General features: G+C 46.6%; 1 protein-coding gene across 1 annotated transcript; it reads left to right on the top strand.

The window, feature by feature from the left end:
• Positions 1–51: 51 nt before the first annotated feature.
• On the top strand, positions 52–25,050 carry TMEM130 (transmembrane protein 130). Its single transcript, XM_029058611.2, has 8 exons — positions 52–820; positions 7,126–7,431; positions 9,723–9,894; positions 15,350–15,519; positions 16,473–16,557; positions 18,777–18,979; positions 20,319–20,431; positions 23,205–25,050. Exons 1-8 carry the CDS (start codon positions 709–711, stop codon positions 23,391–23,393), a joined length of 1,350 nt encoding a protein of 449 aa, XP_028914444.1. The 5' UTR covers positions 52–708; the 3' UTR covers positions 23,394–25,050.
• The last annotated feature ends 573 nt before the right edge of the window (positions 25,051–25,623 follow it).

Genomic DNA, 25,623 nt, shown 5'->3' on the forward strand with positions numbered 1-25,623 from the left:
GTTGGGAGGGGGGCCGGGAGGAGAGGAGGAGGAGGATGGTTCCGGATGGTGGAGGGAGGCGGGGAATGCGCCCAAGGAACCAAGGAAGGAGGGAGCGGAGGCTGCGGTGGCCCCGGCTGGACAGTAGGTGGCAGCATCGGCGCCCGCCGCGCAGCATCCCAAGCTCGGCATCCCGAGCTCGGCATCCCGAGCTCAGCATCCCAGCTCGGCATCCCGAGCTCGGCATCCCAGCTCGGCATCCCGAGCTCGGCATCCCAGCTCGGCATCCCGAGCTCGGCATCCCAGCGCGGCATCCCAGCGCGGCATCCCGAGCTCGGCATCCCAGCGCGGCATCCCGAGCTCGGCATCCCGAGCTCGGCATCCCAGCTCGGCATCCCGAGCTCAGCATCCCAGCTCGGCATCCCGAGCTCGGCATCCCAGCGCGCCATCCCGAGCTCAGCATCCCCTGCGCATTATCCCAAGCTCAGCCTCCCAACGCAGCCTCCCAGCGCGGCCTCCCGGCTCGGCCTCCCGGCTCGGCATCCCAGCCCGGCATCCCAACGCAGCATCCCAGCTCAGCCTCCCAGCCCGGCATCCCAGCTCAGCCTCCCAGCTCGACATCCCAACGCGGAGGACCAGAGCCCGGCCCGAGCCGAGGATGAGCGAATCCGCCGCCCGGCGCTGAACGACGGCCGCGGCCGGACCGCCTCGCCCATCTGCCCCGAGCCAATGGCCCCGGTGACTTCCCCGGCCTTAAGCTTCCTCCTGCTCCTGCTCCTCCTCCTCCTGCTCCTTCCCCAGGCCAGGCCAGAAGCAGCAGCAGCAGCGGCGGCGGCGGCAGGTAAGGCCGGCTGCCCCTCCCGCCGCCCACTCCTCAGAGGGGAGGCTGCTCCTGAATGGGGGGCAATTGTCCCCGGGTGACTGGCAGGAAAGGCTCCCTGCCCGACCGCGAAGAGCCAGCCTGCGCCAGAGTCACCCTCCGTTTTCCCTTCCTCCGGAGTGTGTCAGGGACACAGCATCATCCTCGTTATTATTTTGCACTTGTATAATTCTTTTCCCTGAAGGACCCTCTAGCCGAGGGCGTTTGTTAAAATCCAATCGGCTTGACTGTCGGGGAGGAAATGATCATCCTGATCCAGATGGACCCGTTAACTCTTAGAGGTGGATGAGGATGGGGCCAGTTTACTTCTGGACTGCCGAACGAGGTGGAAAGTCTCCCCGGTCTTACCGCTAGGACTGACGGAAGAGATTGAGGTTCAGTTTTACTTCCCCTCTTGCCAGACGAATCTCCTTCCTACAAGTGAGGAGGGGAGGGCTCAAGTCCTTACTTAAAGAACCAGCTGTTGTTTTTTTAACCACATTGCAACCTAGCCTTCCCACAGGGACACTCAGTGGTCCATCCTTCTCCCCCACCCAAGGTGTCATAAAAATGTCTTCAGCAACTGGCTCTCAGCCCAACTCCTTCCCTCTCTGTCTCGACGGGATATGCTGTAAATGAGGCTGGTGGAAACTTTATTCTGGGCCACCTGGTAATATCTTTGAGGGTCCACTTTGGTATCTTTAGTACTCAATCATTCAATCAGTGGCATTTGCTGAGCACTTTCTATGTGCAGAGCACGGTGCTGAGGACGTGGGAGAGTACAATACGACAGAGTTGGTAGACACATTCCCTGGTCACAACGAGCTCACAGTACTAATGATGATAATAATGTTGGTATTTGTTAAGCGCTTACTATGTGCAGAGCACTGTTCTAAGCGCTGGGGTAGATACAGGATAATCAGGTTGTCCCAAGTGAGGCTGACTGTCTTAACCCCCATTTTACAGGTGAGGGAACTGAGGCACAGAGAAGTGAAGTGACTTGCCCACGGTCACACAGCTGACAAGTGGCAGAGCTGGGATTCGAACCAGTGACCTCTGAGTCCCAAGCCCGGGCTCGTTCCACTGAGCCACGCTGCTTCACAGTTTAGAGGGAAGGACGGGGAGTTCTCCTCGATCGCAAAATCTGTGTTCTTGATGAACCCCAGGCTCTGAGAAAATTATATTCTAGCAACCAATGGTTCGGGGCAGATGGCTCTAAGATGCTATCGTAACTGACATTTTTCCAAACAGGTTCCTACACCGCCGTATCCTCCACTAGCAGAATGCTTCATGTCTTGCCACTCAGAGTTATTTTATTAAACCAAATACTGTAAAATGGCAAACACATATAGAAAAAAAGAGTGGTATGTGGTACAGTTACAGTAAAATGGAGGCATTGACTGTGAAGAGAACAGTATCACACTTTGAACAACGTCGTGCAGATATGGACAACTATTTCTTCCTACCCTGTATCTATCTGTGCCCATCTATCCATTTTTTTACACCACAACAGGTGTTTGCTGTGGGAACACAATTTTCTCAATCTTCCATAGTGTTATATCCAAATAGCATAATTGTAGTAGAACTGGGGGTACTTGGGCCACTGCTTAGTACAGTGCTTGGCACATAGTAAACTCTTAACAAATATGATGATAATTATTATTATGAATAGTCATAGTATGATGGAGGTGAATCCATTTTTGGGGTGTTTTGCATTTTTAAGGAATCAAAATGTCATTTCCCCTACAGAGCTGCTTTATTCATTAGCCAAATTGGCCATTTGCTTTGGGCCTCCCTTTCTCAGGGATGCCCCCCAAGATCCGCAGAGTGACCACTGTGGCTCACAACAACTCCTGGCTTAGACACTGCCAACTGTCCATCTAAATATCACCCAGGTGGTGGGCAGGGAACTTATCCACCAACTCTGTTGTATTGTACTCTCCCAAGCTCTTAGAACAATGTTCTGCATACAGCAAGTGCTCAGTAAATACCATTGATTGACTGATTGGTGATGGGGCATATCAAGAGGCATACAGAGTTAGGAACACATAACCACTCCAGACAGGACGAGAGATGGAGTGAAGCCTGGCTTCTTGCAGCAAGCCATAACATTGAAGCAGGCGAGTTTGAGGCTGTGGTGTAGCTGGCCACCTTCTACTCACAAGACCCATCAGAACATTAAAAATGCCTTTTCCTTTTTCTTTTTAATGGCATTCGTTAAGCAATTACTATGTGCCGGGCACTGTTCTAAGTGCTGGAGTAGATACAAAGTGGTTGGACACATTCCATGTCCCACATGGGGCTCACAGTTTAAATTCCCATTTTATAGATGAGGTAACTGAGGCTCGGAGATGTTGAATGATTTGCCCAAGGTTACAGAGCAGACAAGTAGTGGAGCCGGGGTTAGAACCCAGGTCCTTCTGACTCTCAGGCCTGCCCTCTATCCACTAGGCCTCACTGCTTTCCTTTAATGTCTTTGCTTATTCAAGAGACACAGCCCCAAATAAATCTGGTTTAATTTATACAAATTTATCTCTGGGGAGGAGGTGACATAATGTACAGTTTTAATCTGCTTATTTAAATTTGAGATTTGTTCAGAGTTTTTCTACACAGTGGGGGCCACCAGCGGAATCGTAGGCTGATCCTCTGAGCTTGCTCACTCTCTCACTCTCTCTGGGTGTCTCTGTCTCTGTCTCTCTATCTTTCTCTGTTTCTCTTCAATTCTCTGTCTTTCTCTCTTCCTTCCTGAATGGGAATGTCGCTATCACGCTTTCCAAACAATGTTGCTGGCATGTCTTAAAGGGAAGAACTGCCGACTTTGGTATCATGGGCTTGAGTTTGAATCTCAGAAAGTCCTTGATCAAGTCCTTCAGTCTTCCTGTAACTTTGTTACTCTCAGAGGCTAAAACTTCCCTTTTAAATTTGTATAAATATTGCTAACTGTTCACCTTTTTCTTAAAGCATCAAATTTAACTTTTAATTATTTTTTAATAGTATTCATTATGAGCTTACTATGTGCCAGACACTGTACTAAGCACTGGAGTAGAGACAAGTTAATCAGATTGGACACAATCCATGTCCCAGGTGAGGCTCATAGTCTAATCCCCCATTTTGCGGATGAGGTAACTAAGGCACAGAGAAGTTAAGAGACTTGCCCAAGGTCACCAAGCCAGGTGGAGCCAGGCTTAGAAGCCAGGTCCTCTGATTCCCAGACCCGTGCTCTTTCCATTGGAATTCCCTGGAATTCTCCAAACTTGAATGCATTTTGTTTGGATGATATAACCTCCATGTTGTCACCTACTACATCACTACATATTATGTGATCATTTATAAGTAACCATCATTTATTAACCAACACCCTTTCTTGAATGCTAGATCAATATCATCCACAGAAGGCACTGAGGCCTGTCATAGTGGCTAAACTATGGACTAGGCAAATTTGATTTTATACTTCATAAGACATGAGAGAGGAAGGTGAATTCAGATCTTCATCAGTAGAGTCATCTTATAGGGATATTGCCACTGTTCTTGTCTGTCCGTCTCCCCCGATTAGACTGTAAGCCCGTCAAACGGCAGGGACTGTCTCTATCTGTTGCCGACTTGTTCATTCCAAGGGCTTAGTACAGTGCTCTGCACATAGTAAGCACTCAATAAATACTATTGAATAGGGATTGTCTCTCTCTGTTGCTGAATTGTGCTTTCCAAGCACTTAATACAAGCTCTACGCACAGTAAGCACTCAATAAATACAATTGAACGAATGAATTTAAGGCCCGAGTCTGCTAGAGGCAGGCCACAGTTAAGCATCAAATGCAGGCTGGGACATCTATAGGTGGTGAAGACGTGGCACATCATTCTCCAAGTTCTGAGCTCTTTTTCTTCTTAAAAGAACCCAAATAGACTTATGCAATTTGGGGACTGAAAAGATAGAACAGAAGGCCTGTGTCCAAAACTGCTAGGGAGAATCTCAACTCTTGGGAATACAAATTTATCTCTGGGGAGGAGGTGATATAATGTACAGTTTTAATCCGCTTATTTAAATTTGAGATTTGTTCAGAGCTTTCCCACAGAGTGGGGCCACGGGTGGAATCGTGGGCTGATCCTCTGAGCTTGCTCACTCTCTCTCTGCTTCTCTCTGTCTTTCTCTATTTCTCTTCAATTCTCTCTCTCTTCCCCTCTCCCTGTCTCTGTTTTTTGTCCACCCAGTTTAGAGTTGTATTTATAGCACAACGCCTCTGCCATCTACACCTCCCTTGTGTCCACTACATCTGCTCTTTCCTTGCCTGAGGATATGAGTTCTGGTCTTCTGTGGATGGGGCGGGCAATGGGAGAGGCGGATTGGCAGAGGTCCGGGGAGAGGTCCGAGCATTCAGTAAGTGAGCTTCCAGCAACTGGATTGCATGTCCTTCGATTTCAAAGTTATTACTGTCTTGTCTGTGGTGCCACTGAGCTTATAAAATGCAATAAAGGGGAAAAAAATCCCTTTGCAACTCCCCTTTAAAAAAAAAAAATTGTTTCAAGAACCAGAGAAGGGGAAAGCCATGAGGGAATGTTGGTTCTCTCAGGCGAAGAGGACTGCTACTCAAGGGACGCCCACCCTCTCTGTGCTCCTCTTGCCCCCACAACAGCAGCCCATCCTGCCAATGTAGAGTTTTGTTTTGGTGGTATTTTGTAAGCGCTTACTACGAGCCAGGCACTGTAATAAGCGCTGGGGTAGATACAAGAAAATTGGGGTAGACATATTCTATGTTCCACATGGGGCTCACAGTCTTAATCTCCATTTTACAGATGCGGTAACTGAGGCACAGAGTTTGAGTTGTCCAGGATCACAAAACAGACAAGGGGCGGAGGGAGGATTAGAACCCAGGTCCTTCAGCCTCCCAGGCCCATGCTGTTTCCATTGGGCCAGGCTGCTTCTCAATGAGACCTTGCCCCACTGTTTGGCGAAGGAAGGCACCATCTGCCATATGCCTTCCTTCTTTCCAGGCCACTGCCGGCTGTTCCAAGCTTAGATTCCCCCTCGGCAATGGGTTGCTCCACTGATGTATTACATCACTCTGTAGAAATTCAGGACAACCGTTCGTGTGCTGACTAAAGCACAGAACTTTCCATGATGTAAACTTCTCTTTCTCCCTACTTTTTACTTCTCTCTGCTGTCCTTTTTCTTTTGCCCCATTAATTCTTTCAGGGAAAAAAAAAGACTAGAGACACTGCATATTAGCTAAAGGCATTTTCTTAGCACTTATCTTTCTCAACCCAAAAAATGACCTTGGTTCTCAAACTGGCATGGCTAAACCTGGGCTGCTCAGAGTCTCGGGAAATGATTCCCATTGGAAGTCATGCTGAGTAATCTTTATTAATAATAATTATTATGGTATTTCTTAAGTGTTTACCATGTACCACACACTGTTCTAAGTCCTGGGGTACATACGAGATAATCAGGTGAGACAGAGTCTCATTGGGCTCGCAGTCTTAAGTAGGAGGGAGAACATTTAGTGAATCCCCATTTTACAGATGAGGAAACATGCAAATTCTGTTGTAGTTTCCCAAATGCTTAGTAGAGTGCTCTCCACATAAGGGCTCAAAAATAATAATAATAATGGTGGTATTTGTTAAGCTCTTACTATATGAAAAGCACTGTTCTAAGAGCTGGGAGGGATACAAGGTGATCAGGTAGTCCCATTTGGGGCTCATAGTTTTAACCCCCATTTTACAGATGAGGTAACTGAGGCCCAGAGAAGTGAAGTGACTTGCCCAAAGTCACACATCTGACAAGCGGCAGAGCCGGGATTAGAACCCATGACCTCTGACTCCCAAGCCCGTGCTCTTTCCACTGAGACACAATACTTCTCCCCAAAGTGTATACTGACCCCAAAGTGATTTAAACTTGCAATCTTCTGATTTGGAGTCAAGACGCCCTACCGTTGTGCCCCGAGGTGATGGAAAGCGTCCTTCGATTGATTGCCTGAGGCACAGAGAAGTTAAGTGACTTACCAGAGGTCACACAGCCAGTAAGTGGAGGAGCTGGGATTAGGACCCAGGTCCTCTGACTCCCAGGCCACTCTGCTACTACTACATTTGGGAAGAGTCAAATCTCACCAGGAAGAACCTATCACATAACTCAGAATGCAGTATCTGAAGCCTCATGGTGCTCCTAATTGAGGAGCAAGGCCAGGTGAAACGCCTTTACTTCCAGGAAAATGTGCTCTTCATTTTGTCTCCGTGTATTTCGGCAGTGAGTTTAGCTGTGTCTCCTGTTCACTATGAACTCTGCTTTCTGGTTCCCAGTTCAGTATGATCTACGCCTCAGCACAGATGGGCCGACCACCACCGGCGCCGACGGGCTGGTGCTTGCCACCCTGATCGCTGGGAATGGTAGCCATGCCGTCTTCCCCGATGACCTCAAACAGTATCGCTTTCACTGGGTCTACAGCCCCCTCCTGCTCACTGGGAAATCCGAGGGGGAATTTAATTCAGCCATCTCTGTGACTGGACAATCACCGGGAGACTTTCCCATCGCCGTCTGGGTCACTCCCGCAGACTGCTGGCTATGCCAGCCATTGGCCAAAGGCTTCACGTTGCTCCATGTTACAGGTGAGTTTCATTCCCATTTGTCAATTTCTCCACAGGCAGGTGACTCTTGATCATCCAAGGCTGTGGTAATGTGGCTGTGGTCTCCTTTTCCACCATCACAAGTAACCAGTTCAATTAAGAAGAAGCACGAGAACCTAATTTGAGTTTGACCCTGCCTGTCCTGAATTAGGGTGCTAATTTTCAAGGAAATGACAGGCAGAAGGGAAGAAAGAGGTGAGAAGTTGTCGGGTGCTTGAATAAAATTCACCAACTCAGTAATCTGCTTCGGAATAATGAGGAGAGACTGATTTGCATTAAACAAGACTGGGAAGGAAGCCTCAAACAAACAAAAAACCAATAGGCTACCATATGAAACCTAAAGTATCAGCTGGAAAGACCCAACCTGTTCTTAAAACACATGGAGCTCGTTAAATGGGGCCTCAGTGTTTAGGATGGGAGAGTCTAATTGTTATGTAGATATGCGTGGTCTGGCCATCCCAAATTGGAATGGGGCAGGAGCAAATTGGGTGGTAGGGGATTTGGGTCTAGGATTGAGGGGTGGGGCAGTGGCGAGGGGGTTTAAGGCCTTGAACTACTCAGCAGTGCAGGCGTTCTGTTCCTTAAATCACCCCTCCCTCCACCCCAAAGTTCTCTTTAGGAAATGTTTCCTGTGATCCTCTACTTGCTATTTGTCCCCTACCTCACTAAAGGACCAACTGCCCCCATGGGGAGGGGTGGGGGCACTCTCAACCACACAGCAGGTGATAATTACTCTTAATTAGCCTACAACAGGAGTTCAAAACCCATGGCTCAGCAGCAAAATCTGGATATTTTTGGAGCCAAATGTGGCTTTCAGGCAGGGCCTCGGGCTACGGGTGAGGGATCCTGCTGAGCGCCCCATAATGTGCTCTGGGTGGCCCGTTGTGGGCCAAAGGAGGAATCATCCGTCCTGAAAGCTGCAGCCAAGGATGAAGAGCCACTGGGATCCTCTGGTCCACTGCTGTCCGGGCCAGGGGAGGGAGAGTTGGAGGAGCCCCAGGGAAGAGAGAAGAGGCAGCCACCCAGGGCCCACCAACCCATCCCAAGAAGGTCACCGATTTGGTCTCCAGCCTTGGGAGCCCTCAAGGGGCTCTGAGGTCCAGCAGACAGTCCTGGATGGGGCCGGACCCTCCCCCCTGGGGCCACCCACCCTGCACCTCTCAGATTGGGGGGCCCCTCACCCTGTACTGCCCAGGGAGGGAGTGCTCACCTTTTGGTGGAGACTCTGGCAGGTTCAGAAATTCTCAGAACCAGAAGGGAAAGAGGGGGCTGCAGGCAGCAGGGGAGGGGAGCAGGGGCCAGGACAGGGGCGTCAGCAAGGGCAGGCAGAGGAGGAAGGGCAGTGCTGGGACCAGGAGCGACAATAGGGGGTGGGGGAAGAGGAGGGGCAGGAACCGGTACGAGGACATTAGCCACAGCAAGGGCAGGAGGAGAAGCAGGGACAAGAGAGGGGCCAGGAAAGGAGCAGCAGCGAGGGGAGGAGGAGGAGGAAGGGCAGGAGTGATGGTAAGGGCAGGACAGAAGTGGCAACGAGAGCAGGAACAGGATCTAGGGAGGTATTCCCCATTCCTCACATCATCCGGAGGAAAATGAATCCCCAGCCGGAACCTTTCACTGGTGTGGGCGGGGAGGGCCAGCGTCCAACTCCAAGCTGGAGAGCATAGGACCCAGCTGGCCCCAGAGACTGCATCGCGGTCCCTGTTGGAAGGGCAGGGTGTTCCTGACCACCGCTGGAGGGTCTGGGTCAGGGAGAGGGAGCCGGGCTGCTCCTGCTGATGCCCATACCTGGCCATGGGGGCACTGCCCAGTGTGTCCCTGTGACAAGAGGAGAGGAAAAAGGCGACTCTGTCACTCAACCCAGTGCCCTTTTCCCACTTTTGTTCTCCTCTCTCTTCCTCCCCCACCTCTCTCCTCCCTTACCCCTACCTCTCCCTTTCCCCTTCCTCCCTGGCAGCAAGAGCCATTGGCAGGAACAGCTGTTGCTATGCACAGCACAGTGATAGAGACACATCACGCTCCATACAGCATGAGGTAATGATGTCACGGGTCCCATGAGGCGGCTCATGGATTGGGGGATTGCAACCCAACTACTCAGAGCTGGAATTGGAACCCGAGATCTCTTCCAGTTGACATAGAGAGATTACTCATTTAGTCAGTTAGCTCCTGGCTCCGTGGCATTAAGGTCTCCAATCAAACTGAACAGGGTGGCAGGTTGTTTCAAACCCAGCTCCTAGCTTTACTTGAACTTGCTTTTATCTTGGGTCTCCTTGCAGAGTTTATAGTCGGGAATCTCATCATGGTCCAGAGAGACGGCATCAGTAGCCAGGCCAAGCAGGGCTCTCGCCTGGCCAGAGACACTACAACGCAAGCATCCTTCGTTCTTCACGATCCCAGTAACTACTTCAAGTCGGCGTCATTCCTCTACAACTGGGACTTTGGAGATGGGTGTGTTTTCCATTCTTTCTGATCGCTGAGATCCTTGGCCGTGGATTCATTGTTGTTACCCTTTGCTGTCATGACCACTCTGAAGGTAGCCAGGGGCTTACTCAAAAGCAGGAAGCAGCGAGGCCTAGTGAAATAATAATAGTGGTATTGATAATTATGGTACTCGTTAAGTGCTTACTATGTGCCAAGCACTGTTCTAAGCACTGGAGTAGAAACAAGTGAATCAGGTTGGACACAGTCCCTGTCCCACATGGGGCTCACAGTCTTAATCCCCATTTTACCGATAAGGTAACTGAGACACAGAGAAGTAAAGTGACTTGCTTGAGGACATACAGCAGACATGTGGTGGAGAACCAGGATTAGAACCCTTCTGACTCCCAGGCCTGTGCTCTTTCCACTATACCATGCTGTTTCCCTGTACAGCTGCACTGGATAGATTAGAGGTTTAATTCTTGAGAGCAAGTTTCTATATTTTTCCCACTGCGTAAGCTGAAATATGGCTAGTGTTTTGCCTCCGGGTTATATTTTCTCATTTGCTTTCCTCATTATTTAAAATGATAATATTTCTTCAAACCATTATTATTTTTTTTAGACTTGCCCTGCTTCTGTGCTTTGAGCTTCCCCAGGGTGGTTCAAGTGATTGAAACTGGGCCAGAGTAACTTCTGAATAAATTCCAAGGCTTTGCTAGCTTTTAAAATACTTGTTCAGGTGGCATTGAGGCCAGCTGATTTACCCCAAGGCTCACCACTGATTCCTGGCAGCTCCTTCCAAAAAACAAGAGCTGGTTTTATAGAGTCTGCAGTTGTTTGTGCTGCGACAAACTCAGTCAACCTATTGGTCCAGCCCCCTGGTGCCCTGAGAGAGAGTTTATTCACCAAACAGAGGGGACTAAATACAGAGTCTGTCCTAGCTACCTAGCAGCATCTTTTGGGACGGGCTAAATTTTAAATACCCTCTCAGGATGGCACCTGGAGAGTTTCCAGTACTCTACCAGTCTCTAAGTATGGAAGGAAGAGTCAAGCAGTGGCATCCCCATTCCATACCTAGCTTGGGCAGTGGCTAGTGAGTGTAAGACGATCTGCTACAAGTCAAAACTCACCTGTGCAGGGCAGCAGCCGCATGGGAGAGAGTCAAGGGCTGAGACTCAAGTTGACTGAGTGGAGTAAGGCAGTGGTGAATGACTTCCATACTTTTTTCAAGAAAACGCTATGTTTACACTACCAGAATGATTGCAGATGGGAGTGGGGCATTCTGGGAGAGATGTGTCCACAGAGTCACTGTGAGACGGAGATGACTAGATTGCATAAGACAAGATCATTTTAAAATGGAAAATTAGATAATGATGAAAACACGGGATTCCAGGTGAGACTTTGCCATTATCATGCATCTATTCCCTTGGTCTGCAGAATTTAGGGGGAGCTCAGAATTTTGCCTCAGCCTTCTCACTGACCTCCCTACTTCCTGCCTCTCCCCTCTCCAGTTCATATTTCTCTCTGCTGCCCAAATCAGTTTTCAAAAAGAGTTCAATCTATATCCCCCACTTCTTGAAAACCTCCAGTAGTTGCCCATCTACCTCAGCCTCAATCAGAAATTCCTTTCCATCAGCTTTAAGGCAATCAATCAGTTCGCCTCCTCCTACCTAATCTTGCAGACTTCCTACTACAACCCAGGATGTACACTCCACTCTTCTAACTCTAACCTATCCTCTGTACCTTCAGCTCATCTATCCCACTGCTGACCCCTTGCCCACAACCTCTCTCAGGCCTGGAACTCCCTCCCTTTCATATCCAACAGTTCACTACTCTCTCCAACTTCAAAGAACTTCACTTCAAAATGATGTCCCGCCCTCCTCCTCCTCCTCCTCCTCCTCCTCCTCTCCTTGCCACTTTCATACCTATCTTTAGGTCACTCCTGAATTTAGGTTGTACCTGAATTTATTTTAACGTTTTTCTCCCCGGCTATATTTTAAATGCCCTGAGAGCAGGGACCATGTCTGCTAATTCTATTGTACTCTCTCAAGTGATGAATATGGGTGTTCTGCACACAGTTAAATGCTGGGTAATTCTATTGATTGATTTGGATTTGTGTAAAGTTTACCTTAACTCAAACTTCTCCCTCTTTTTTCTCTTCTTCTTCCTTGCAACTTCTGAAGTACTCTGACGTACTTGATTAAAAGGACTAAAGCACATTTCAACAATCTGTGTCCAGAGCACGCTAAGGACACAATTGAGGAAGAAACAAGTTACCTATTCTGAAAGAGTTCACAATTTAAGCTCTACACAAATAGTTGGAGGAGAAAGATAAAATGCTTACACTTGTTGATAGAAATATGGAAGAAAAAAGGGATAGGTATAAATTTATATAAATTAAGAAAAACCCTAAGTGGAAAGGGTAAGCTTATAAACATAAGTCCTAAACGTGGCTGTTGGATGGCTATGACCTGGGAAGGAGGAATTTAATTAGGAAATGTCTACTGAAAGAGATGGATTTTTGGAAGATGGAGAAAGCTTTGAAGATGGGGAGAGCAATAACCTGGGGCATCTGAAGCAGGGAGGGAATTCTGGGCAGGAAGAAGGGCATGAGTGAGAGGTTAGGGGTGGGAGAGTAAAGAAGGAGGTACTAGAGGACGATTAATTTGGGGTGTAGTGGGAGAAGAGAGTGGATTAGTGGAACGGACAGTTAATGGAATGGCTTAAAGCCAAATGGCCTGAAGTTTTTGCCTGATGCAGAAAGAAATGGGAAATCATCGAATGTTTTTGAGCACCGAAGAGACGTGCAGACTGACGTTTGAGAAAAATGATCTGAGTAGAGTGAAGTAAGGACAGAGAGGACTATCCTTGATTCTTCTCTCTCTTTCAACCACATATTCAGTCTGTCTCTAAATCCTGTGGCTTCTCTCTACACAACATCTCCAGAATCCATCCCTTCCTCTCTATCCGGATGACTACCATGTTGATTCTGACACTTAACATTTCCAGGCTTGGCTACTGAAATGGCCACATTGCTAATCTTCATGCCTCCAGGCTTTCCCCTCTCCAGTCCATATATATATATATATTTTTTTTAATGAGATTTGTTAAGGGTTACTATTTGCCAGGCACTATACTAAGCACTGGGGTAGGTACAAGATAATCGGATTGGACACCGTTCGTGTCCCACATGGGGTTCACAGTCTTAATCCTCATTTTACAGATGGGGTAACTGAGGCCCAGAGAAATTAAGCGACTTGTCCAACACTACCCGGCAGACAAGTGGCAAAACTGGGATTAGAAGTCAGGTCTTCTAACTCCCAGACCCATGCTTTTTCCATTAAGCAACTTTGCTTCTCTGCTGCCTTCATACTTCGCATTGCTGCCTGAATTGTATTTGTAAAATATCATTCTGCACACGTCTCTGCACTCCTCAAAAGCCTCCAATGATTGTCCATTCCTCCGCACATCAAGCAGAAACTTCTACTGGCTTTAATGCCATCGATCAGTTCTCTCTCTTCTACTTATCCTCTTTCTTTTCCTGTAGCATCAGAATTCAGTCTTCACTCCTCTCAAGCTAACCTACTCATGGTGCATCATTTTTGTCTCTCCTGCCACCCACCTCTTGCTCATTCCCCCCCTTCTGCCTGGAACTTCTTCTTCAGACATTTATGCTCTCATCTTGCAAACTTTATCACTTCCCCCTACCTGTAATTTATTTAAGGGTGTGTCTTCTCTGCTAAACTGTAAATTTTCTAAAGGCAGGGATTTATGTCTTCTAAGTCTATTGTACTTTCCCAAGTGCTCTGCATAGAATAGGCACCCAATAAATATTATTGATTTATTAACTGGAGGCAGGGAGCTCAATGAAGAGGCTGATTCAGTTGTCTAGCAGGGGCCTATCAGGGACATGGACCAGGGTCCTTTTGTGTGGTGGGGAAGAGGTACACCTGGGAAATGAGGAATCTGGGAACTCTGTGTTCTCAATTTGCTTAATACTAATGATAGATCTCCAGTAAGTTTGCACAAGAGACCTTTGGCTGAATAGGATGTGAAAGATAAAACCTTGAAAATCAAATGTTTATGTATGCACATATACGGTTTTTTGGTATTTCATTTTTGGTACATATTTACATTCTTCTTTGAGAATGTAATCACATTTATTGTGTTTTTATCACTTTTAACATTAATATAATCTTGGACCTGGAAAAAGCATTAATGCACTTTACATTATTTCCTGCAAGAAGCTATGCTTCTTGCTTTTTTTGGTATAGTTAAGCGCTTACGTGTGCCAGGCACTGTACTAAGTGCTGGGGTAGATACAAGCTAAATTAGGTTGGATCCAGTCAGTGTCCTACATGGGGCTCACAGCCTAAATCCCCATTTTACAGGCGAGGTAACTGAGGCCCAGAGAAGTGAAGTGACTTGTCCAAGGTCACACATCAGACTTCATTTGATGCTCATGTGCTATATTTTCATGGAAGGAATTCAGAGTACTGAGTCCTGCCATATATCAGTATATGAACCCATCAAACAATCAATAGTATATATTGAGCACTTACAGTGTGTGGAAAACTGTACCAAGTACCTGAGAGAATACAATGGAGGCAAAAAACCCAATCCTTGCCCAAGAAGCATACATTCGAACTGGGGAATCAGGCAGACACATATCATTCACAGTTAGGAGGAAAATAGAGATCTAGCAGCATGCCCCAAGAGAATGGAGATGGATATGTGTTGGAGATATGGTAGTGATTTAGTTCTCTAAGGAAGTGGGTGTAGATGGAGAGAAACAGAAGGTGGCCCAGAGTTCAGGTGTGGGAGGCAGAGGAGGAGACCACACAAGAGATTGAGAATGAGCAGCTCGACAGATAGGAGGAGAACCAAGAGAGGACAGTATCAGTGAAACCAAATTTAGGTTATGTTTCCAGGAGAAGGGGTGGGCAACAGTGTCAAAGGCAGCTGAGAGATGGAGGAGGTTTGGGATGAAGTACAGGCTACTGGATTTGACAAGAAGATGGTCAATGGTGACCTTAGAGAGGGCAGTTTCTGTGGAGCAAAAGGGACAGAAGCCAGATTGGAGGGGATCAAGGGAGAATTGGAGGAGAAAAAGCAGATACAGCAGGTGAAGATAACTTACTCAAGGAATTTGTAGAGGAAAGGTAGGAGAGACAAGTATGGCCCTGATAGTCAAAGGACCTGGGTTGTAATTCTAGCTCTGCCACTTGCCTGCTGTGTGACCTTGGACTACTCACTTCACCTCTCTGTGCCTCAGTTTCCTCACCTGTAGAATGGGGATTCAATAACTGTTCTCCCTCTCACTTACATCATGTATCTTGCCCAACACTTAGTACAGTGCCTGACAAACAGTACTTAATAAATATCACAATTATTAACTATTATTTTTAAGGATTAGCAAAGTCGTGTAAATAATTTCTTACACTGGACAAGACTAACGTTTTCTCATACTGAATGCCCCTTCTAGGACTCAGTTGGTAACAGAAGACTCGTTTGTCTATTATAATTACTCTACGGCTGGAACCTGCACAGTTCATCTCAAAGTTGTGGCTGAATGGAAGCAGTTGAAAAAGTCACCCGACGAGAAAGGCCTAGTGCAGAAAACTGGAGAATTTACTGCCTCGCTGGAGTTACTAGGTAATGTAAATAGCCGCAATCCAAGAGCCTGCATAACTTTCAGCAGTTTAGAGAGTATGCTTTTATACACACAGAAGAACTTTACTGACAGTAAACGAAGATAGTTTGAGTATGTGTATGCCTGAAAAGGCCAATCCACAGTCCTGGCGCACATTAGTCACACAAAAGTTTGTCCCTTGTGTGTTGCTTTAGCATCTTCTGGTGCTGTTCCCTTCTGCCTCTTTGTCCCTCTTGTTCAAAGATGCAGTTACCCTTAAAATTAGTACAATCGTTTCAAAAATCAGTATAAAATAGCCTTTTAGGATAGCCGCTATCACCAGCTAGTCTCTGATACATTATCGAGACAAGAAAGAGTAGCCTTAATGGTTTGATGTTGTTCGTTACAAGACACTTTTTTAAAATACCTGTTAAGAGCATTAACTGCCCCCAATGGTTTTGTGAATCGCTGTGTGAAACAAAGTGGAAACCAAAGTCCCACTGTTACTGGTTTCAAATGTAAAAGCGAATTGCCAAACACTAGACAATCTGAACAGTAAAAAGTTATGGGTGTCTTCTTCAAATGAAGAAAAACAGCTTGAAAACTGCGTAAGTGATGGAGTCAAGAAGATTTTGAAGGTAATGACTTTGATCTTTACAAGCATCCTTCTGATGAAAGGATATAATGTTCTTGGTTTGCCTAAAATGCTGTGAAATGGCGATTTGACTTTGTAATTATAATCTCTGCCTAATTCAGCAGACACCCAATGTGGTGTGCCCGAAAATACATTAATTAAAAAGAAGATATTTGATATTAAATTCCAGAGAAGTTCTGGACTTCCAGGTAACAGGAGAATGGATAGGGCATTCGCAAAAAGAGGGATTCGAAATTCTCCCCATGACTCATCGCTACAGTAAAACAAACGTTGGCTAATGCCCACTTCCTGATGACCTGCTATATTCCTTTTTTTTTTCAGATGCTATTCAAAGTATTCAAGTCTTGGGCTCCAGCGAGACTCATGTAATGCAAACACTAAACTTCTCTCTGCAAATCACTGGCAGGTATGCAGCTGTTTCCAACCTGGCACGGTGTAACTTCTCTATCTTCAGGCTGGGTTCCAGCACGAGGGCTGCCTACTGATTTTTCTCCCCTTAATAGAAATAATAATAATAATAATGGTATTTGTTCAGCGCTTACTATGGCCAGGCACTGTACTAAGCACTGGGGTGTTTACAAGCAAATCGGGTTGGACACAGTCCTTGTCCCATGTGGGGCTCACAGTCTCAATCCCCATTTTACAGATGAGGTAACTGAGGCACAGAGCAGTTAAGTGACTTGCCCAAGGTCACACAGCAGACAAGTGGCAGAAACGAGACTAGGACCCAGGACCTTCTGACTCCCAGGGTCTACCCACTACAACATGCTACTTCCTTAGGGAGTAACCCACCCTCCCTCTTCCTCGGGGTCTCTCTAAAGAGGAGTAAGAATACTGTCTCTCCCTCTTACAAGCAGGGTGTCTTTGCACCCTTAGAAAGCGGTCCCAGGTATGGTGGGTGGTTAAGTCCAAGGACCCTTTCCTCCCTCAAGCTCAAGAGAGCAAGGAGGACGGAGAGGACCACAATGGATGCTTTGGCAAGCTCAGCATGGCTTTATTTTACCATGCCGCCATCTTTACTTTGCCTGAAATACACAGGTGTGCTCTTGAGAATGGTAGTGTCGCCCACATTTGAGACAAACAAAAAGTCGTGGAGCTCTGATGTTGGGGGCCTGGGACATTTCCAAGTCAGACTGCTGGGAATTACTGCCTTAGACAAATCTTAGGTTTAGCCATATAATTACTGCAATGACTGCATGGGGCTTTGCAGATGTAGAGTCCTACGCAGTGCTACCTATTAGCAGAGCATGGTGAAAGAGTAATTTTTGCTTGCCTAAAACCTGGGGCCAAGTAAAAAATTTTACTGGCATGACTGCGGTGTATCTCTGGGCTCTTAAAACAAGTATCTTCAAGCTGAGTCATCTCTATGATCATTTCATGGAGAAAAGCGGGTGGGAATTTTTCAGGCTCATAAAATGTTGCGCTTGACCAGTAAATGTCTTTGGTCTGTGTTAATGTAAAGGGGGAGAATAAGACAACTGAAAACAAAGGTAGTTATTGAGTGCTTACTGTGTGCAGAACACTGTATTAAGTGCTTGGGAGAGTACAATATAACAGCATAATAGGCACATTACCTGCCTACAATGAATTTACAGTCTAGAGGGAAAAATTCAAATGGCCTCCCTGTTAGGGAATGGAATCCTGGCCTCCTGCGGGACAGGTGAAGATACTTGTCACTATACTAAGGAGTATTCTGCATATGGTAAGTGCTCAGCAAATACCATTGCTTGATTGATTTAATTAATTGCAAAGCGTTTTTCCATCTTTAGCATAGTCACTCATTTATTTTGCACTCTTTGGCAGAAAACAGTCAGAAAAAGCAAATCCCAATTGTGCAGCGTGGCCTAGTGAAAAGAGCCCTGGCCTGATAGTCAGTGGACCTGGGTTCGAATCCCGACTCTGACTTGTCTACTGTGTGACCTTGGGCAAATCACTTCTCTGTGCCCCAGTTTCTTCATCTGTCCAGTGGGATTCAATACCTGTTCTTCCTCATACTTAGAATGTGAATACTTGCTCCCTGCTTTTTTGTTTGGTTTTTCTTTTTTTTTCAGGGGTAGTGGTGGTTTGATGTTTAAGTGCTTACTATATGCTAGGTATTGTACTCATCGCTGGGGTAGATACAAGCTAATTAGGTTGGACACAATCCATGTCTCACACGGGGCTCACAGACTTAATCCCCATTTTACAGATGAGGTAACTGAAGCACAGAGAAGGTCACACAGCAGACAAGTGGCAGGGTCTGGATTAGAACCCAGGTCCTCTGACTCCTAGACCCGTGCTCTACAGCATAGAGCACGGGGGCATGGACTGTGTCCAATCTGAATACTTTTTATCTACCCTATTGCTCAGTACATAGTAAGTGCTTAACAGTTAACACTTAGCAATTATAGGGAAGTCTTCCATCAGACCAGATAAACCAAATTTCCACCTCCATAACAAAAACCTGTCATTTTTCTCATTTTGCCCACTCAGTTGAGCCCCTGTGTTGAATGTCATTTTTGGGTATTTTTTCTTTTTTGAACATCTGTACTTTCCAAGCGCCTGGGACAGTGCTGTAAACACAGTAAGCACTCAAATGTGATCAAATTGAATGAATGAATGTATCTTTCCTTCTGAAAATTGCAGCCCCCCGCTGGCCTTGTGTTGGCTGGTGAAGTCGGACTGCATCCCACTGGAAGGAGACGAATGTCACCTGGTGGAAATAAATGGCACCTCCTGCAACGTGAGCCACACCTTCAACGTGCCAGGGCGATACTGCCTCAGTGTGAGGGCCCAGAATGCCGTCAACAGGCTGCATCAGTACCACCCCATCACAGTCGGGGCCACCGGTGAGCTGGAGTGCCCAACCCCGATTTCTCTTCGGTAGCTCTTACTCCCATCTCAGGATAGCTCCTGGAGAGTTTCCAATACTCTACCAGTCTCAGCTACAGGAAAGAATGTCAAGCAGAAGTCTACCCATTCCATCCCTAGCTGGGGCAGTAGCTGGTGAGTGGAAGGCCATCTTCTACAAGTCCAAACTCACCTGTGCTAGGCAGCAGCAGCATGGGAGAGAGTCGAGGGCGGAGAGTCAAGTTTACTACGTGGAAGAAGGAGATGGTAAACCACTTATGTATTTTTACCAAGAAAATGCCATGGATACCCTACCAGAACGATCGCAGATGGAGAGTGGGGAGTTCTGGGAGAGTTGGGGCTATGGAGTCGCTATAGGTCGGAAACGACTCGACGGCATGGCAAGCTCGTTACTGGACGGGCAAGGCCTCACACTGCCCAAGCTAAATCGTCCCCTGCTGCCAACTCGCTTCTCGAGGGCACATTTATGATTAGATCAGCTCTGTGCACTGGCTGGCAAGGGGACATGGAATAACGAGGGCTAGGAGTTGACACTTACAAGGCTCTCCCAGAAGGCCAGGTAACAGGCCCTGCATGCATTACACTTATAGAACGGAAGTCAGATCAATCAGATCATCTTGAGAAGAAGCGTAGCCTAATGGATAGAGCTTGGGCCTGGGAATTAGAAGGACCTGGATTCTAATCCCAGCTCTGCATTGTCTGCTGTTGGACCTTGGGCAAGTTATTCAACTTCTCTGTGCCTCAGTTACCTCATCTGTAAAATGGGGATTAAGACTGTGAGACCCATGTGGGACATGGACTATTTAGCTTGTATCTAGTACAATGCCTGGTACCTAATAAGTGCTTAACAAATACCATTTAAAAATTCAGAACTCTTACTGTAAAGAATTTCATTCATTTGCTCCTATAATATGCTTACGTTTTTACTAGTCTAGGGCTTCTCCAATGATCCAAATTACTGTTAAATCATAAATCCACAAAAAATATACATCCACCTGCAAAGGTGAATTGTTTTGATTTCTCTGCATAACTATGCAATCCTCCCATTGGCTTTGGCTATCATGTGTCGAGTTTTCCTTTTTGTACCATGCCTTAGCTCTTCATGGATTGCCTTCGTAGTGACAGAGTAGCCTACCGGTCTTCAGTGTCTGTCCCTATTTCCTGTAGCTTGGTGTGAAAAATACAACTTTGTTTTGTCCATTTGAGCATGGGATGAGACTGTGGAAAAACAAATAAGTTCCTCATTCTCTTCCACCTTCAGAGAGGTGTCGCTCTATATTCTGGGGCCCAGCTACAGTTTCATGTTCTCTTTCCCAGGGATCCACCCAGCTGTTTTTGCTCTGCCTTGTGTCGCCCTCATCTCTGTGATGCTGGGCCTCATCGTGTATGCGACCTTTCGGAGTACCTCACAGCCAAAGGACCTAGTGGAGGTATGATGGGATTCTCACAGAGGGATGTCTAGTGGGAGGTGGGGAAGGGGAGGGGTCGGCAGATCATAAGGGAGAGGGGTCCTCGAGCTTTTGCCAGCACTAATGAGGAACGGGAGGGTGGAGGTCCACTAACTCAGTTATCAAAAAGCCAGTGAGTCAGTCTACACTTTATGCTGACCACCAATAGTCCTGAAGTAGAAACCTGGGGTGCTTTTTAAAGAATTGACCCCATACCTGTCTTTCACAACATTTCCAAAATCTGCCCTTTGTCTCCATCCACAAGGCCATCGCACTAGCTCAGGAATTTATCTCCCATCGGGATTACAACACCAGCCTCCTCGCTGATCTTTCACATTTCAGCCTCTCCCCTTTCCAGTCCATACTGCACTCTTCTGCCTGGTTGATTTTTCTCTCCCTTCCTTAGAAGCCTCCAGTCATTACCTATCCCTATCTGCACTCAATGGGCACTCTCCCTCCTACTTATCCATCCTCTTCTCCCACTACACCCCACCTCATACTCTTCATTCCTCTCAAGATAACCTACTCACTGTGCCTTGTTCTCCTCTCTTACATTGCTGACCTCTGGCTCGTGCCTTCCGTCCTGTCTGGGACTCCCTCCCCCTTCACATCCAACAGAGCACTGCTCTCCCCATCTTCAATTCCCTTCTGAAATCATATATCCCCCAGAAGAACTTCTCCAATTGATTTCTGATCTCCCCAACTGCTACTTCAACATTTCTATGCCAATTAAGTGCTTAAGAACTCACAAGCCCCCATACCATGTATCTCTATACTCTATTGCTACTCCCTACCTATAATTTATTTTAGCATCCATCTCCCCATCTTAGAGTTTAAGCTTCTCGATGGCAGGCATTATGTCTGCTAATTCTGTTGTACTCTTCCAAGTGCTTAGTACAGTGCTCTGCACACAGTAGAGGATCAATGAATACTCTTGATTGATTGATTATGATCTATAGGGAAAGAAAGAGCTGCATCCAAGATTAGCATCACTACTCCTTGGCTTCTTCCCTACTGCTTTCATATATATCTTGTCTCCCCTATCCTAAAGAAAAATCCTCCCTTGGCCCCACGAATCCCTCCAGTTATCGCCCCATCCCCGTCCTACCATTCTTTTCCAAATTCCTCAGTAATTTGTCTACACCCGCTGCTTTCACTTCCTCTCCTCCAGTTCTCTCCTTCTTAACTGGTTTCCTTCATTCCAGAAAACCTGGCTTCTCAAAGATCATCAGTGATCTTCTTGCCAAATCCAATGACCTCTACTCCATCTTAATCCTCCCCAAACTCAAACTGCCTTCGACACTGTGCATCACCCCCTTCTCCTGGAAACATTATCTAATCCTGGCTTCCCCGACACTGTCCTCTCCTTGTTTTCCTCCTATCTCCCTGGCTGCTTATTTTGAGTCTCTTTCACAGGCTCAAACAATCAGTCTATTGTGTTTATTAAAAGCTTACTCTGGCCAGAGCACTGTACTAAACTCTTGGAAAAGTACAATATAACAGAGTTGGTAGACACACTCCTTGCCCAGAGTGATCTCCTCCTCTGCCTCCCACCCCCTAACTGTGGGGTTACCTCGAGGCTCTGGGTCCCTTTCAATACTCTTAACCTCTCTAAGCCTCAGTTACCTATTCTGTAAAATGGGGATTAGGACTGTGAGCCCTATTTGGGATGGGGACTGTGTCCAACCTTATTATCTCTATTGCAGTGCTTAGTATAGTGCCTGGCAAATAATAATGCAAAATAAATACCATTTAAAAAACATGTCCAAAACAGAGTGCCTCATCTTCCCATCCAAACCCTGTCCTCTTCACTTTCCAATCACAGTAGACAGCATCACCATTCTCCCTGTTTCACAAGCCCATAACCTTGGCATTATCTTCGACTCATCTTTTTCATTCAACCCACAAGCTCAATCTGTAACTAAATGATTGTTTGATAATCAATCAGTGGTATTTTCTGAGTGCTTACCATAGGCAGAGTACTGTACTAAGAGCTTTGGAAAGTACAATACAGCAGAGTTGGTAGGCATGATCCCTTCGCATAAGGAGCTTAAAAGACATTCAGGTATTACAAGGGGGAGCTGAGGGGGAGGGGAGGGTTATGGAGTTAGGTAGTCAGTTGGAAAATGGGTGAGGGCCAGTCAGGGAACCAGCCACTTTAGAGTTTTGGCTACCTGGCATTCACAATTTTCAAATGACTAAAGACCCATAACTTGGTGAGCAGCAAAATAACCAAAAGTTAATATTAATAATCATAAAATGATTATGGCATTTGTTCAGCTTTTACTATATCAACCACTGTTCTAAGTGTTGGGGTAGATACAAGCTAATTCAGTCTGTGAGCTGTCCCACTTGGGGCTCACAGACTGAATCTCCATTTTACAAATGAGATAATTGAGGCACTGAGAAGTTAAGTGATTTGCCCAAAGTCACACAGCAGACAAGTGGAAGAGTCAGAATTAGAACCCAGGTCCTTCTGACTCCCAGGCCACACTCTATCCACTAAGTCATGCTCCTTACAGATCAAGGAGAAGCCAGAGAGCCTGGGTAATCTATAAACCCTGTTGTCTTTCTCTGAATAACAGTGTTGACTATGTTTCTTGAGGCTCTCCACGGCAAAAAAAATCCTCCAGATTCCTCAGAAGGTGGTCAATCTTCTCTTCCAGACAAATCATTAATAAGAAATGTCAACCAGGCCATGCCCTACATTAAGCCCAAGGGGAGGGTGACTGATTCCATGTTTCTTTCCATCTAGGTGGCTGACTTTGATTTTTCTCCCATGTCCGACAAGAGCACGGTTGATTCTGAGGCCGAGGGCAGGTGTGCCTGGGTGTGCTGCAGGTGTTGCCCTCTTCAGGCTCCGCATGGGTATCGAGAGATCATCCGAGAGACCCACGGGCTCCTCCATCCTCTGCACAAACCCGCCAAAACGTACATGGTGTGACACCCCTGCCCAGCTCCAGTGGTCTGTGATCCTTCGAACCACTGACAATGTGCGGGTGGCTCCTTCTGGCAGGTGCAGTCTGCAAAGAAGAAACTCCATCCAGCGACAGAGGGCCTTTCATCCCAGAGTCAGGAAGGAAACTTGAAGCAGAACCTAATGACGTTGCTACTGTAAGCTTCTGTAGGCAGACTCAAGACAGGGCAGGGAATAGCTGAATCATTCACCGTGCCATTTTGTTCCACAGTTCGTCCGCTCCCCCATCCCCCCTGCTTCTAATACCTCGGGGAGTTACAGCACACTAAGTCCATTTCAGAGGCGAAGATGCAGCAGGAATAAAAATCAATGTTGAGTCCTTCCTGCCAACAGCAGAGGAGTAACCTGAGTTATTATTATTGTTAGTATTATTATTATATTTGTTAAGCACTGACTGTGTCCTACGTGTTCTAAGTCCTAGAGTAGGTGCAAGTTCATCAGGTTAGACACAGTCCCTGTCCCAGAGGGGGGCTCACAGTTTAAGAAGGGAGAACAGGTGTTAAATTCCCATTTTACAGTTGAGGAAACTGAGGCACAGAGAAGTTAAATGACTTATGCAAGGTCATATCACAAACAATTGACAGAGTCAAGTTTGGGGCCCAGGTCCTCTGAACCCCAGGCCCATGCTCTTTCCACTAGACCATGCTGTGTCTCAAGAGTCATGATTACTATAAAGCTGGCTGGTATTAGAATTAGGGTGGAAACTGTGATTTATTTTTCAGAGCATAAATAGTCTCTTCCCCAGTGACTTTTCAGCGCCCCAGCCTCTTCCTTCCCCGAGCAGCACTTCTTGCCTGTCATTTTAGTAATCTCATTTCCAGAGATGGGTCGGCTGCTACGGAGATGACTAGCTTCAGAGAATATTAGAAGCTGCACCTACGTACCACCACAGATTTCGAAAAGTTCCTTTTCCTGATTAGGGTATTCAGTGCAGAAGGGCTGGGTTTCAAAGGTGGCTGTAAAGCAAATTCACTTTGAAAATAAAAAGTTGAGTCACCTCACACAGACCTCCCCAATAGCATTTCAACTGAACCGACTCTCATTATAAGCAGTCTCCCTATAAGCAAGAGGCCTTAGAGAGGTGGAGAAAAAACTTCCACAGTCAGCCAAAGAATTCCCCCTGTAAAATCCAAAAGACAACCCTGCAGTTTGCCTCAGCGAGTCTGAAATAGGGTGAGCGTATATTAAGGGCAGACTCGGAAAGAGGAGACACAGGGTAATTGAGCGGTTCAGGATCGAGTGAGGAGACTAGTGAAATGAGGCCAGAATCAGCGGGAGAATTGAATGTCTTCACCTTATAGATCAATGACCTGGAAAAAAGAATGTGCAGTTAGGCAGTGAAGTCACTGACTCAAACCTGAGAGGCCAGTCAATGCAGGAAGAGAGAGCAATTAAGTTCAGCTGAGAGGAGCAAGTGGCCATAAGTATTGGATCAGCCAAGTGAAAAAAATGTTGGGAAATGAAACAAGGGACAGAAAAACATTAACAAGAGATATTCCTGCTGCAATTGTACATTACCAGACAATGGGAAAATGCTGTAACACTGTCATTTAGTTCATTATCCAGAAGTATGCTATAGCTAAAATAAAGCTCATATGCTGAGAGTACACCCAGGGGCATAAAATGTAGTCTTCGCCATTTCTTGTCATACATATGGGCTCTATACTTATTGTTCCATACGATAGCTCGTGGGCCATTTTTTTTTTTTGGTTTTGTTAAGCACTTACCATGTGGCAGTCATTGTACTAAGTGCTGGGGTAGATAAAAGCTAATCTGCGTGGAAACGGTCAATGTTCCACATGGGGCTCCCAGTCTTAATGCCCATTTTACAGATGAGGGGACTAGGGCACAGAGAAGTTAAGTGACTTGCCCAAGGTCACACAGCAGACAAGTAGTGGAGCCAGGATTAGAATCCAGGACCTCTGAGTCCCAGGCCTGTATCGTTTCCACTAGGCCACGATGCTTTGGGCAGGGAATGAAGCTACCAGCTCTACTGTACTCTCTCAAATGATTAATACAGTGCTCTGCACACAGTAAGAGCTCCTGATCTGCCATTTTAACTACTAGGGGCTGGAGGAACGTACTAGTTTCTGGAACCTGACGGTAGGTGGCTTCCCAAGCCCCTTGTAAAATACCTACAAGGGGATAACTGGGGACAGGAGGCCCTTTTTTGGAAACTCCTCTGCTCATAGAAAGG

Source organism: Ornithorhynchus anatinus, chromosome 2 (assembly GCF_004115215.2).
Source record: "Ornithorhynchus anatinus isolate Pmale09 chromosome 2, mOrnAna1.pri.v4, whole genome shotgun sequence".
Lineage (NCBI taxonomy): Eukaryota > Metazoa > Chordata > Mammalia > Monotremata > Ornithorhynchidae > Ornithorhynchus > Ornithorhynchus anatinus.